The sequence below is a fragment of the Callithrix jacchus genome, chromosome 2, assembly GCF_049354715.1.
Source record: "Callithrix jacchus isolate 240 chromosome 2, calJac240_pri, whole genome shotgun sequence".
Classification (NCBI taxonomy): Eukaryota; Metazoa; Chordata; class Mammalia; order Primates; family Cebidae; genus Callithrix; species Callithrix jacchus.
In genome coordinates this window covers 49,978,048-49,992,354 of record NC_133503.1, presented here as the reverse complement: position 1 = coordinate 49,992,354, position 14,307 = coordinate 49,978,048, and the positions used below count along the sequence as shown (strand labels likewise).

Genomic DNA, 14,307 nt, shown 5'->3' with positions numbered 1-14,307 from the left:
TTGCTAAACCCCAGGTAACAAAGATTTTCTTCAGTGTTTTTTTCCAAAACCTTATGGTTTTGTATTTAGATATAAGAGCCATATAATCATGTGGTCTATCTTTATTTCTTTTTTTTTCCCTCTCTCTTTCTTCTTTCTTCCTCTTTCATTCCCTCTCCTCTCCTGCCTTCTTTTTGTTTCCTTTCTTTTCTTTCCAACAGGATGACTCTGAGGCCCAGGCTGGAGAGCAGTGGTGTGATCTTGGTTCACTGCAGCCTTGACCTCCAGGGCTCAGGTGATCCTCCTACCACAGCCTCCCAAGTACTTGAGACTACAGTGCACATCACCATGCCTAGCTAATTTTTTTGTGTGTTTGTGTGCAAATGGGTTTTTGCTATGTTGCCCAGCCTGGTCTTGAACTCCTGGCTTCAAGCAAACCACTGGCCTTACCCTCCCAAAGTGCTGGGATTGCAGGTGTGAGCCACCACACCTGGCCTGGTTTTTCTTTAGACTGTTAATATACATTAGTTTGAGTTTTCAAACTAGTTACCCCTAGGTATCCAGGGGGAATTGATTCTAGAACCCACTTTGGATACCAAAATCAACAAATGCTCCAGTCCCTTATATAAAATGGCATATTACTTGCATATAACCTATGTATATCCTTCCATACATTTTAAATTATCTCTAGATTTCTTATAATACTTAATACAATATAAAAGTTATGTGAATAGTTGTTAGACTGTATTTTTATTTGTATTACCTTTTATTGTTGTATTGTTCATTTTTATTTTTTCAAATATTTTTTTTCCACGCTTGGCTGAATCTGAGGATGCAAAACCTGCAAATACAGAGGGCTGACTGCATTGAACTAGCCTCGCATTCCTGGCATAAGCTCCACTTGATCGTGTTATATAACTCTTTTTATATACTGCTGGCTGAATTTGATTCTCTAATGTTTTACTGAGGATGTTTGTATCTATGTTCTTCAGCAATATTGGTCTGTAGTTTTCTTACACTGTCTGGTTTTAGTATCAGGATAAAGCTTGCCCCATGTAATTATGTCGCCTCATCTCTTTCTGGGAGAGATTATACAGAATTGGTGTTATATTGTTTTAAAATGTTTAAGAAAATTTTCCAGTGAAATAATCTGTGCTTAAGCATTTCTTTCAAAGTGTTTAACTACAAATTCAATTTATTTTTAATAGTTATAGGCATTTCAGGTTGTATATTTTACCTTGGGTGAATTTCGGTCTTTCCTTTTTTTTTTTTTTTTTTAATGAATTGGTACATTTCATCTAAGTTGTTGAATCTAGGTACATAGGATTGTTCAGCATATTCCCTTAATATCATTTCATATACCTGCTTCCATGTCTGTAGTGACATTTCTTTCCTGATATTGATCATTTCTGTGTTGTCTTTTTTCTTTGTCAGTATTGCTTGAGGTTATCATTTTATTAATTATTTCAAAGAACCAGCTTTTGGTTTCATTGATTTCCCCACCCCGCCCCCATTATTTTACCATTTCTATCTCACTGGTTTCTGTTATTTTTGTTTCGTTCCTTCTGTGTGCTTGCTTTATGTTTGGTTAGCTCTTCTTTTTCTGATTCCTTTTCTCTTTTTTCTTTTCTTTTCTTTTCTGTTTTTCCAGGGTCTTGCTCTGTCTCCCAGGCTGGAGTACAGTGTCATGACCATAGCTCACTGCAGCCTCAAACTCCTGGACTCAGGCAATCTTCCCACTTCAGCCTCTGGAGTAGTTGAGCCAGCTAATTTTTAAGTTTTTAGTGGAGGCAGGTCTCTCTATGTAACCCAGGCTGGTCTCAAATTCCTGGCCTCCTGACTCAGCCTCTCAAAGTACTGGGATTACAGATGTGAGCCACTGGACCTGACCCCTTTTCCTGATTTCTTCAGCTTAGATTATTGATTTGAGACCTTTTTCCTTTTTCTAATATAAACATTTAAAGTTATAAATTTTCTCCTAAACTCCGCTTTACCTGCATCCCACAAATTGATGTTTTTACTTTCATTTTGTTGAGTTCAAAATATTTTCAGTCTGACTTTCCTTGAGACTTCCTCTCTGGCATTGAATACATAGAAGTGTATTTTCAAGTGTTGGGGGGTTTTCTGGTTCACTTTCTGTTATTTGATTTCCAGTTTGATTGCATTACAGTCAGAGAACATAGTTTGTATTTTGCTGCTTTTATAGTTTGTTAAGGTTTGTTTTATGACTGAGGGTATGATCTATCTTGTTTCATGTATACTTGAAAAGAATGTGTATTCTACTATTGTTGGGTTGAGTATTTTAGAAATAAATCAATTAGATCAAGTTTGTTTGATGATACGATTCAGTTCCATATTCTTGCTAATTTTCTCTCTGTTTTATGTGAAATGCTGAGGAGTGTTGAAGTCTCCAATTATAATGTATATTTGTCTATATCTCCTTTCAGTTTTTTATCTGAAAATAATATAGCTACTATGACTTTCTTTTGATTAGTGTTTCTTTTTCTACCCTTTTATTTTTAACCTACCTACAACATATATTTAAAGTGGGTTTCTTGTAAATAGCACATAGTTGGTGGGTGGTTTTTTTTATATTTAGACTTTAATTTTAGATTCAGGGCACACATGCAGGTTTGTTACACGGGCATAATACCTGATGCTGAGGTTTGGAGCATGAATGATGCCATCAGGTGAGCATTAAAGTGGGTTTCTTGTAAATAGCACATAGTTGGTGGGTGGTTTTTTAAAATTTCAACTTCAATTTTAGATTGAGGGACACACATCCAGGTTTGTTACATGGGTATAGTACATGATGCTGAGGTTTGGATATAAATGATCCCATCAGGTGGGTTTTTAAAAATTCTTTCTGACACACTTTTATTTGGTATGTTAAGCTGTTTGATTTAATGTTGTTATTGATAATGTTGGGTTGAGGTCTACTATTTTTGGATGTGTTTTCTGTTTGTTCTCACTGATCTCTGTTTTCCCTTTCCTGCTTTCTTTGGGAGTATTTGAACATTTTTTAGTGCTCCATTTTAACTTATTTATTATCTTTTTTACTGTATCTCTGTATTTTTTTTAATGGTTACTCTAAGAATCACAATATACTTAACAATTGCTTTTTTTTTTTTTTTTTTTTTTTTGAGATGGAATCTCACTCTGTCACCCAGGCTGGAGTGCAATGGCATGAGCTCGGCTCATTGCAACCTCTGCCTCCTGGATTCAAGCAATTCTCCTGCCGCAGACCCCCGAGTAGCTGGGATTACAGGTGCCTGCCAGCAGGCCTACTATTTTTTATTTTTAGTAGAGACCAGATTTTGCCATGTTGGCCAGTCTGGTCTCAAACTCCAGACCTCAAGTGATCTGCCCACCTTGGCTTCCCAAAGTACTGGGATTACAGGTGTGAGCCACCACGCCTGGCCTCGAATTGCTATTTTACCACATCAAATGGAATGTAGAAAGTTTATCATCATGTAGGTCCATCTGTTCTCCCCTGTTTTTGTTATATTTATCTCATATACTCCATCTACATACATCTAATTCCCCATCAGACAAGGTCATAATTTTTGCATTTAAACATCAATCATATTTTAAAGAACTTAAGAGAAGAAGAATAGTCTATTATATTTACCTAGTTCTTTACCCATTCTTTTACTCTTCCTACGTTCTTGAAGTTTCAACTTTCTCTCTGGTTTCATTTGAAGAATTTCCTTTAGCAATTCTTTTAGAGCAGGTTTGCTGGTGATGAATTGTAAGTTTCCTTCATCTGACAAAGTCTTGATTTAGTCTTCCTTCCTGAAGAATATTTTCACTGGATATGGGATTCTGGGCTTATTGTTTTGGTTTTGTATTTTCCAGCAGTTTTTAAATTTTATTCTTCTAGTCTCTAAGATTTCTGATGAGAAACACACAGTTATTCAAGCTGTCATTCCCTATATGTAGTGTACCATTTTTGTCTGGTTCCATTCTACACCTTTTTTTTTTTTGTCATTAGCTTTTGGAAATGATGTGTCTGGGTGTGGATTTCTTTGAGCTTACTTTGGAGGTCAGTGATCTTCTATCTGTAGGTTTATGTTTTGGCAAGTTTGTGGAGTATTCAATCATTCTTTCTTCAAAATTATTTTTTTTTTGTACTGCACCCTTTTTCCTCTTATTCTTTTACTGTGAGGATAGAAATGTTAGATATTTGAGCATTATCTTACAGGTCTCTGAAGCTCTACTTATTTTTTTTCTAATCTTTTCTTCCTCTCTGTTGTCCAGAATAGATAATTTTTATTAATCTATCTTGAAGTTCACTGGCTCTTTCTTATGTCGTCCCATTCTGCCACCTAGTGAGTTTTTCTTTCACTTAATGTACTTTTTCGTTCTAAAATTTCCTTTTGGTTCTTCTTAATAACCCTATTCGCTAAGACTTTCTATTTTTCTATTATTCCTAAGAGTGTATTCACTCTTACTTCCTTTTTGTCTTATTCCATTTTCTCTTTTCCTTCTTGCCATCAGTGGCAGTACACCCACACTTCTTGGAGTCTTTTTACACTGGTTACCATAGAAACTCTGCTAATAATTCCTACATCTATAGCATCTCAGTGTAGGCATCTGTTGAATATCTTTTCTTGGGGCGGGGGTGGTTTCCTGCTTCTTTTTATGCTGAGTAATTTTGTATTGTTTGCTGACAAATTTGGAGTTGTATCCTGGACATTTTACATATTGAAATACATGAGATTCTGGGTTTGTTTAAATCTGTTGGGTCAGTGGTACTTCAAATTCTGGTCTTCCTGCTCCGTCTGCTGCTACCATTTACTTTTCAGTCTGCAAATAACTGCAGAATTCATTCCATCCACGTTTCATAGCTATATTTAGTGGAAAAAACTGGATGGAGTGTGCTTCCTTCATGTTATCTGAAACCAGAACCTGTCTTGATAGGCAAATTAACAAATTAGGCCAATAATTTTTAAAAATTAAGGCTGTAATTTTTTTTTTTTTTTTGAGACAGAGTTTTGCTCTTGTTATCCAGGCTGGAGTGCAATGGCGGGATCTCGGCTCACGGCAACCTCCGCCTCCTGGGTTCAGGCAATTCTGCCTCAGCCTCCTGAGTAGCTGGGATTACAGGCACGCGCCACCATGCCCAGCTAATTTTTGTATTTTTAGTAGAGACGGGGTTTCACCATGTTGACCAGGATGGTCTCAATCTCTTGACCTCGTGATCCACACGCCTCGGCCTCCTAAAGTGCTGGGATTACAGGCGTGAGCCACCATGCCCAGCCGGCTGTAATTTTTATAAGACTATTATTATCAATTTTTTTTTACTACTCTTACCACAGTTATATTGCTAAACATTATTTTTTTCTTTTTTCTTTTTATTTTTGGAGACAGAGTCTGTCACCCAGATTGGAATGCAGTGGGATGATCTTAGCTCATTGCAACTTTTGCCTCCCGGGTTCATGCCATTCTCCCGTCTCAGCCTTCCGAGTAGCTTGCACCACCACACCTGGCTAATTTTTGTATTTTTAGTAGAGACGGAGTTTTGCCATGTTGGCCAGGCTGGTCTCGAACTCCTGACCTCAGGTGATCCTCCCACCTCAGCCTCCCAAAGTGCTGGGATAACAGACATGAGCCACCATGCCCAACCTTGAACATTATTTCTTTCATCACTGCCATATACCTGGCCCTTTGGCTGTATTAAACTTTCCTGTCCCTTCATTTCTATTTCTCATTCTAACCATTGATTGTCAGTTCCCTATTGTTCTTTTTTAGCTAAGACAAGGTTGGAATTTTCCAAAAGGAACTTTATGAAGGAGGTGGTATGATACATACAACTGTATTGATTTGGGGAATTATGATAATTTTATCTCTGTACAGCACTGCCCTGTCTGCAAAGCCCTTGTACATTCTTCTCGTGATTCTCAGATGACCCTTTTGAGACAATCAGACTCAGTTTATTGATCTCATTTCACAGTTGAGGCAACAGGATTTTAGATATTTGATGTGATCTTCTCAAGGTCTCTTGGTTTTGGAGAAGCAGAACCAGGACCAGGTGGATTTCCTAGCCACATATCTAATGTACTTACAACAGTTTTGTGCTTTGGTTTGACAACTCAGGATTTAATGATTTTGTGATTTGGCTAATCCAGTTTACAAAGCATTGTCCTATGCATTTTCCATGGCCTGAGGTGGCCTTAGGTGAACACGCTTGCTGCAAGATCTTTGGATCTTAGCCTTAGTGAGGTGAGGGACCTAATATGATAGGGTTCCTCCCAGCCTATACTTTATTTCAATTTCCATAAGCTTTTATTAAATACCTAGTACATTTCTGGCATAGCCCCAAGCAAGCCTAGGAGATAGAAGGATGAATAAGACCATGCCCAGACTCCTGGCCTCTGTAGACCCCATGTGATCATCTGAGGGAGAAATGTCTGAGCTTATGAAGTTCTCCTTTCTCTACAGTCCTCCGGGCCTCATATGAACAGGAGAAAGAAGCACTCTCCCACTCTTTCCAGGAGGCCAGTGCTGCCCAGCAGGTGAGCGGGGCTGGGTCATGTCAGTCTCTGGTGAGGGTCAGGGAGGACCAGTGGGAAAGCAGCATGGAGTCCCAAGGCAGCCAAAACTGACCACCTGCACCTAGGAGTGAGGGGCTGAGGTGATTGTCTTTTGTGTATCCAGGCCCCTGAATGTGATAACCAGGCTATTAGCTCAAGAGGACTGGGTTTGAGATAGAGATGGGTCTGTTTTTCCAAGGACTGTTGGGAAGATCTTGAAGAGGCATGGGCCAGGTGTCACAGTGTGATTAGCTTCATGGGTGGATGTACAGGGACCTGTGGAAGCATGCAGGGAAGGATCTGACTCAGTGTGGCTGTGCAGGAGAGATTTCCTAGAGAGAGCGAGCTCTAAGCTGGAATCTGAAGGATGGGTTGGAATTCTTTGGTAAAGAAGGGTAGGAAGGCTGCCCCAGGCAGAAAAAAAGCCATGTGTGTTCAAAGGCATAGAGGAAAAAGGAAAAATATGGAATACCTGAAGAACTGAAAGATGTCCAGGATGCCAGGGGTATGGGTTTGAGTGGGAGAAGGGACTAAGGCTAAGGAGGTGAGCAAGAACCAGAGTGCAAGCCAGTGAGCAATCTTAAGGGGTTGTGCTCTATTCTAATGGTAGTCGTCAAGGTTCAGGTGGAGGAAGTTCATGGCAGGGAAACATTTTGGAGCTAAGAATGTAGCTTGCAGCTGGAGGAGTGTAGTGATGTTTGGCTGCAGGAGAGGATGTATAGAAGGAGCAGTGAGAGGTGAGCTTGGAAAAATTCATTGAGCCTGGTTTGGATAGGTTTTGAATGCCACACTGACAATGATTTTTTATACCAGGACATTGTCCCCTACCGTATGGGGAGCCATTAAAGGCATTATCGCAAGAGATGGGGCTGGTATGCTTCTCTCTCTCTCCCTCTCCCTCTCACCTCCCCTCTTCTTTTCTTTTCTTTCTCTTTTATTTTCCCTTCCCTTCCCTTCTTTTCTTTTCTTTCCTTCCTTCCTTTCTTTGTCTTTCTTTCTTTCTCTTTTTGGCATGCAATTCTGCACGGTAAGGGCTTGTAGATCTCAAGCAGTGGTCAAAGAATGTTGATCTTGCATTGTTGTGTAGGGTAAATCAAAGGCAGATTGAAGAACCCAGAACTGTTCTCCCTCTGGGTTGTGGTGAAGTTCACCTACACCCTTTATGAGGCAGGCTTTGATTGTTTCTCTCCCACTCCTTGCTCCAGGAGACCATAGCCAGACTGACCTCACAGCTGGAGGCTTTCCAGGCTAAGATGAAGAGGGTAGAGGAGTCCATTCTGAGTCAAAACTATAAGAAGCATATCCAGGTAGGTAGCAGCACCCTGGGGATCTTTCCTCCTCGAATCTCAGGGAGGTCAGGGCCAGGCAATAGGAAAGACCAGCTCCTCTTCAAAGACAAGCCTCCAACCTGACACTCTTACCTACTCAAGAGCCTGGAAATAAAAGAGTTCCCGTTTCTCTAATGGGAGAATTAAGACTCAGAGAGCAGCATCTGGAGTAGCAAAGTACTCACATTCTGGATTCAGAGAGCACTAGGTGCATATAGCAAACCTACCAGTTAGTACAAGTGACCCAACCTGTCTGAACCACAGTCTCCTCATCTGTGAAGGGGCTAGACCATGTGTCAAAAGGTGTTATTCAGATAAAGGGAGATAAAGCATATTAAGCACTTAACATGGGCTAAGAGAGGAAGGTGGGTGACTTGTGAAAGTCCAACAATGAGTTGCTGGCAGAATGGGGAAGAGGGATGTAGCCTACTGGCCTAACAGGGTCACTCTGTCCCTGACTAGGATTATGGGAGCCCCAACCAGTTCTGGGAGCAGGAGCTGGAGAGCTTACACTTTGTCATCGAGATGAAGAATGAGCGTATTCATGAGCTGGACAAGCAGCTGATCCTCATGGAAACAGTGGTCTGTGGCTGGGATTGGCTGGGGGATATAGCCTCAGGTCCTGCTTTTTGGGCATTTCCTTTGTAAGGCATTCAGAGGGGAGATGGTTTGCAGAGGCCCCAGCCTGGTTCACTCCAGCTTTGACTTGCCACCTGTCCTGACCACTGAGCACGGTCTGTGGCCAGGCTGGGTCAGGCAGTGGCTCCTTATCATCTGAGTCCTGTGCCTTTCGTGGCTATGGATGTTGCTGTAGCTTTGGTGATACAGGGCAGTAGCACTGAGGTCACAGGATGACAGAAGCCTCAGAAACCCTAGGGTTGAATCTAAGCGGAGATTCTGTTGCTCTGGAAGAAGTCTCGCTGGCCCCCTGTGTGCCATACAATTTATGATTTAAAAAGTAAAACTAAGGAGTTAACCAAAAGCTGCTGACTTTTAATTTTGCCACAGGAGAATGTTAAAAAAAAAAAAATCTTACCGGCACTATCATCCCATATCACCATCAGTTCTTTTCTCAGGAAGGAAAGAGGGCGAGAGTGAGATGGGACGCCAGGGTGGGTGCCCAGTGAGCCCTGGGGGCTTGGGTCACATTTCACATGACATGACCCAGGGCTTTATTTTAATCAGATCATCCCAAACATTCCTGGTAGGTTTTGTTCAACCATTTTTGTGTATTCTTTCTTCCATGAACTCTTGCTGATATGAGATGGTCAGGACTGTAATTTTTTTAACATTCTCCTATGGCAAAAAGTCAGCAGCCCTTTGTTAACTTTCTAGTTTTATTTTTTTCTAAGTTACCTTATGGCTCCATGAAATGTAACATCTAGTTTAGAATGAATCGGTGGTTTCAGTGACCACAGATAAGAGGGACGTGATAGCACGTATCATGCTGTGTGACTTTGGCAGCTTTCTGAGCTCATTGTGATTTGTTACAGAAAGAGAAAAATCTGATATTGGAGGAAAAAATCACAACCCTGCAACAGGAGAATGAGGACCTCCATGTCCGAAGCCGCAACCAGGTGGTCCTGTCAAGGTAGCTGTCTTCCTGCCTCCTTTCTTCCCATCCCCACCCTTTTTGCCAAAATTTCCAGTTGGGAGAGTCTTAGAGGGGCCTGAGGAATGACTGACAGATGGGCCCCGGGGCCTATTTAAAGAATGTGGCTCCTCCTTTCCCTGACAGTCAGGAAACCCAAGGGGGCAGTTCTGCCCGGAAACCAAAGTCCCAACGCCTTGATTAGTATCTGTTTGTCTCCATCCTGGCTGAGTGGACTCCGTGGGAAAGCCAATATGGGGAAGAGGAAACAGGAAATTCATCGTGCACCAGGCCTAAGTGGAATGAATCCGTTCTTAGAGCTCAATAAATAACAGCTAATATCATGTGTCAGATATAATTTATTAAATACTGTATATATTTTCTCATCTAATCCTCATAATTACTCTAAGAGCTGGGTCCTATTCTTCTTCCCATTTTACAAAGGAGGAGACTAAAATTTGAGGAGAATGAATAACTTGTTCAGGATTGTACAGCTAAGTAGTGGAGTAGAGATTGGGAGCAGCTCAGCACTGCCGGCCTGTCTGTGAGGCCCACGCTCCTTGGTCAAGCAATTGAACTGCCCCTTGTATACAGGCAAACAAGGAGGGCATTGGGGGCCCTGCAGCAGGCTGCCGGTCCATCTAAGGAAGGCTTCTTGGAGGAATGGGTAGGTCTCTGTGGCAGCTACTCACCCTGGGCTCTGTCTGCATCCACAGGCAGCTCTCGGAAGACCTGCTTCTCACACGTGAGGCCCTGGAGAAGGAGGCACAGCTGCGACAACAGCTCCAGCAGGAGAAGGAGGAGCTATTGTACCGGGTCCTCGGGGCCAATGCCTCACCTGCCTTCCCCCTGGCGCCTGTCACTCCCACTGAGGTCTCCTTCCTCGCCACATAGGGTGCAGGGCCTGGGCCCACCACGACACCTGAAGTCACAGCTTCTTCCAAGGTTTTTCCGGAGAAGACAGCAGAAGCCTCTCAGTTCTTTTCCAGGAAGGAATGAGGCGGGGAGCGAGATGGGGAGCCAGGGTGTGTGCCCAGTGAGCCCAGGGGGGCTTTGGGTTACACAGAATCACCCGCCAGGCTTTGGAGGTGCCGAGAAGCATCTTCCCTTGAGTTGGCCTAGGGAATAAGCAAGAGAAGACCTTTCCTCCCTCTCTCGGCCTCTGTCCCAATCCGAGAAGTTCCGAGGCTTTCCCAGGGCAGCCTGCGTCATAATGGCCATTTGACAAAAAAGGAGGCAGCCCCTGGTCTCAGCTTGTCAGCTCTGCTGCCAACTCGCTGACTTGTCAACTTCCTCTAGGTGTTTTAACTCAACACTGGCCTGCTCACAGCCTCACTGTACTCCTGCACCAACATGGTGGGGGAACCGGTCAAAGGACTCTTAGTCACTGCAGTGTCCCATTCTAGGATTGTCTGAAGGCCAGAGTAGGGATTGAGGGGAGTGTGGACAAACCCTGCAAATCAGAGTGGGAAAGGTGAGTGGCAGGGAAGGGGTCTCTGAAGGCCCTTGAGGGTGACAGGGCCAGGCAGCCTCCCCAGCTGAGGCACCGTTCCTGGGCCAGAGTCAGGTCTACCTGGGGCAGTAGCCAGAGCTCCTCTTCCTTCACCAGGCAAGGCGCATTCCCTCAGCCCTCCTAGCCCTTCAGTCATGGTGCCGCCTGGGCCCAGGGGCCAGCTTGGTGGTCGGAGTCCAGTCATCTGTCAGAGCTGGAACCTCATCCCTGAACATATGGGAAACTGACGCACAGAGCAACTCCCAGAGTCAAAGCTAGATCTCATCTGTCATCCTTTGCTCTGTTTTTCTCCTCAGGCTCTGGGAAGATCAGGTCTGTGATGTAATCTTCCTGACTTAATCTTCCTCTCCCTGGCCCTCACCCGCTTAATTTCTTTTTCACTCCTGCTCTCTGCCTTAACTCCTCCTCCTACTGCCCCTGATCCCAGGCTCAGGCTTTTACTACCTGGCCCTCAGCTTCCCCATCGGTAATAATGGGTGGCCAGAGAACCAACCTCAGCAGGCCGTCCAGCCCTGATAGTCTGTGGATTTCAGATTCTTCTCAGGAAGCTTCAGGTCTACTGGAGACTATAATTATAACTCCTCTCCTGCACAGAGCATTTGCATCAAAGGCTTGTCATATCCCTCCCTCCCCTGGTCCTCATAAGATCCTTGAAGCAGGTTCCTATTCCTCATCGGCAACAGGGCAAACAGATCACAGAAGTCAAAGGGCCTTGCCCAAGGTCCCCACCTTCAGCCCAGGCCCTAAGCCAGTGTCAGAACAGTGAATCTGCATTTTCATGAGTCATTCTATAGTGACATCATCCCAGACTGCCTTCTGTATTCCCCTGTGTACAGTCTCCTTCCTTTTCTAGTTTTAGAAGTTCAGAGGTAACTGTGTTTCTCCATTCCCCAGCCAAGCGGGGAAGAGGTGAGGCTAGGGGAGTGCTGTGCTGATTCTTCAGCCGTAGTCAGACAGGTCACCCAGGAGCCTCGAGAAAAGCCCTGGAGGGAATCGTATGTGTACTTTTTGTGAAGCTTTTTGCAAAGCACAGCTGAGATACATTAGTTTATTGGACTAATGTCCAAGAGTGGGCACAATTGGTTGCCAGCTTATTTGGGGACACCTAAACAGATCAGTGACCTGCGTGACTTCTCAGAACCTTTCATTTGCCAATGCGTGTTGCAAACTTACAAGAAGGGAGCTAAGTATCCAGCATCTCCCAAACCTCTTTGACCAAGCGTCTGTTCCTCCCACACCTCTCACCTCACAGGCATGTCAGGCTGCAGAATGTACTTTAGAAAGCATCGTTTTAATTGAGAGGGGCATGGCTGGAGAAGGAGCAAGTGTGGGGAACCAGGCTTCCCTCCTGCAGCCTGTGGTGGATGTGGAAGGAGATCAGTTCTCCTCACTCTGGGGCAGACGATGTATGGAAACTGAAAAGAACATGCAGTACTTTATTTACGTGGCTTCTGTGTTTTTCTGGGAGATGGGGAAGGTGGGTCTTCCCTGAGGACTTCTGACAGTGGCGGGGATCTCTGAAGAATAAATACTGGGGCCTGGGTGGCCCACTCCTGGTTCTGGGCACCCTTATCAAGTACCAAAGACTCACTGGCCCTTGCTTTGCCCAACTGTGGATGTGGGGCCTGGGGCTAGGGTGAAGGCTGGATTGAAGGATGGCCTTCAAAATAGGCCAAGGCTTGGAGTGAGGCTGAGGTTGAAGTGAGCAGCAAAAACTGAGTGATGGAATGGGAAAGTGCAAAGAATGAATGAGAAGGTGCCTTCTGCACTGCGGGGCCCCTCATTGGCATCAGAAACACTGAGATTCCCACAGGTACCTACCCCTGATTCTGCCTATTGCTCCATATCCACATGCCTGCAGCTAGGGAGGGAGCTTGGAAGAGGTACAGGAGACACGAGGACTTCGAGTCACGTGGACATGGGTTGTGGCCAAACCACTGCCCTAAGGTTGGTGGCCTGGCAGGTATAGACACCAGTGTCCCTGGCCCAGTTCTCCTCCACATACAAGGTGCTCTCTGCCTCCTGCTGTACCTGGCACTCCCAGTGTACCACGTGGGCCTGCTCACTGATGTAGAGTGGCTGGCCCAATGGTAGGGGATAAAAAGTGACTATTAGCTGCCCCAAGTGCATCTCTGACTCACACACCAGGATCAAGTAAGAGGTATTATTTATCCCTTTGAGGAAAGGGGAAGTGACTTGCCCAAGGTCACACTTCGGCTTGATGTTAGAGCACCTTAAAAGCCAGGCTGTTTGTGAAAAACTTTAAGCTTCTTAAGTCTGCAGAGGGAAGCTGGGGTTCCCTCCCCTCCTCAAAGAGTATCCAGAGGTAACTCATTCCAGGGCAGTACTTCCCAATGTGGGTTTTGTGGCCCTCTGCTTCTGTAGGAATGCTAATAGGTGCTACCTCCTTGAAGGAGAGGAAGGAGAATAATATCATTACCTAAAGTGTTTGGGAAACATTTGAGACAAGCAAAGTGAAATTGGGGAGACTCCGACCACCAAGTCTATTACATGTACATGTATGTTTTGAATCTCCAAGGCAGGTAATGGTTGTAAGAGGAACTTGGGTAGGGTGGGAAGGAACTTCCTGGTATTCCATCATTCTGAAGAACATATTGGGGAAATCCTGGTAAAGCCAAGCCAGTGTCTCCCAACCATCTGCGTGCTCCTTTCCCCTTCTTGGTCTCAGTTTCCTCTTCTGACAAGTGGGAGAATGATCCCTTACCTTTTCTACCTCCTAAAGCCTCTGTGGAGTTCACCTTTATCACCTCTCTGCAGCCACTGCAGGAAATGGAGAGATGAACTCAAGAAGTAGCCATGTGCTAGCTCAGGCTACGTAAATGACTGGAGCAAAGTGGAGCCAGAGCATTTAAAGTTCAGAGGAAACAGGGCACCCTCACTGGGTTCCACTGGCCTCCTTTTCACGGCTACTGAAAGAGGTGATCTTATCAAGCCCCAGCTTGCAGAGCACCTTATTTCTCCATCCTGTAATTTTCTTAAATGGCCTCCAGCTAGGTAATAGCTCCTCATGGGAATTTCTGCCCCACTCTTTCCCTAGGACCCGCACAAGATCAGCTCACTACTCAGACGTCAGTGATGGCTCCTGGGAGTCAAGAATGATGCTTGAGTTCCTGAGCCCATATGTTCCCCTGCATTCTCCATAGGAGGCAGTGGTGGGACAGATGAGTCTCTGGGTCTCATGTGGGTGTGACATGTTCGCCCTTACCCTTTCTTCTGCTACCATGGGTCTAGATCGTCCTCCTCCCCCTCAACAGGGCTCTGATCAAATTCCAGCTCTTTCAGGAAGTCCTTTTACACATTTCTAAGGTCCTCCATAGTGGTAACATACCTTTTAGCACA

The 14,307-nt window shown here is 44.4% G+C and overlaps 1 protein-coding gene across 1 annotated transcript in view; it reads left to right on the top strand.

Annotated features, from left to right (window-relative positions):
- Positions 1 to 12,390, top strand: part of CCDC69 (coiled-coil domain containing 69) — a 50,235-nt gene extending 37,845 nt beyond the window's left edge. The window contains exons 5-9 of the mRNA XM_008988253.4: positions 6,424 to 6,497; positions 7,721 to 7,822; positions 8,306 to 8,425; positions 9,337 to 9,434; positions 10,151 to 12,390. Coding sequence (XP_008986501.3) covers positions 6,424 to 6,497; positions 7,721 to 7,822; positions 8,306 to 8,425; positions 9,337 to 9,434; positions 10,151 to 10,328 — 572 coding nt within the window. The 3' untranslated portion in view covers positions 10,329 to 12,390. The remainder of the gene's footprint in view (positions 1 to 6,423; positions 6,498 to 7,720; positions 7,823 to 8,305; positions 8,426 to 9,336; positions 9,435 to 10,150) is intronic.
- The last annotated feature ends 1,917 nt before the right edge of the window (positions 12,391 to 14,307 follow it).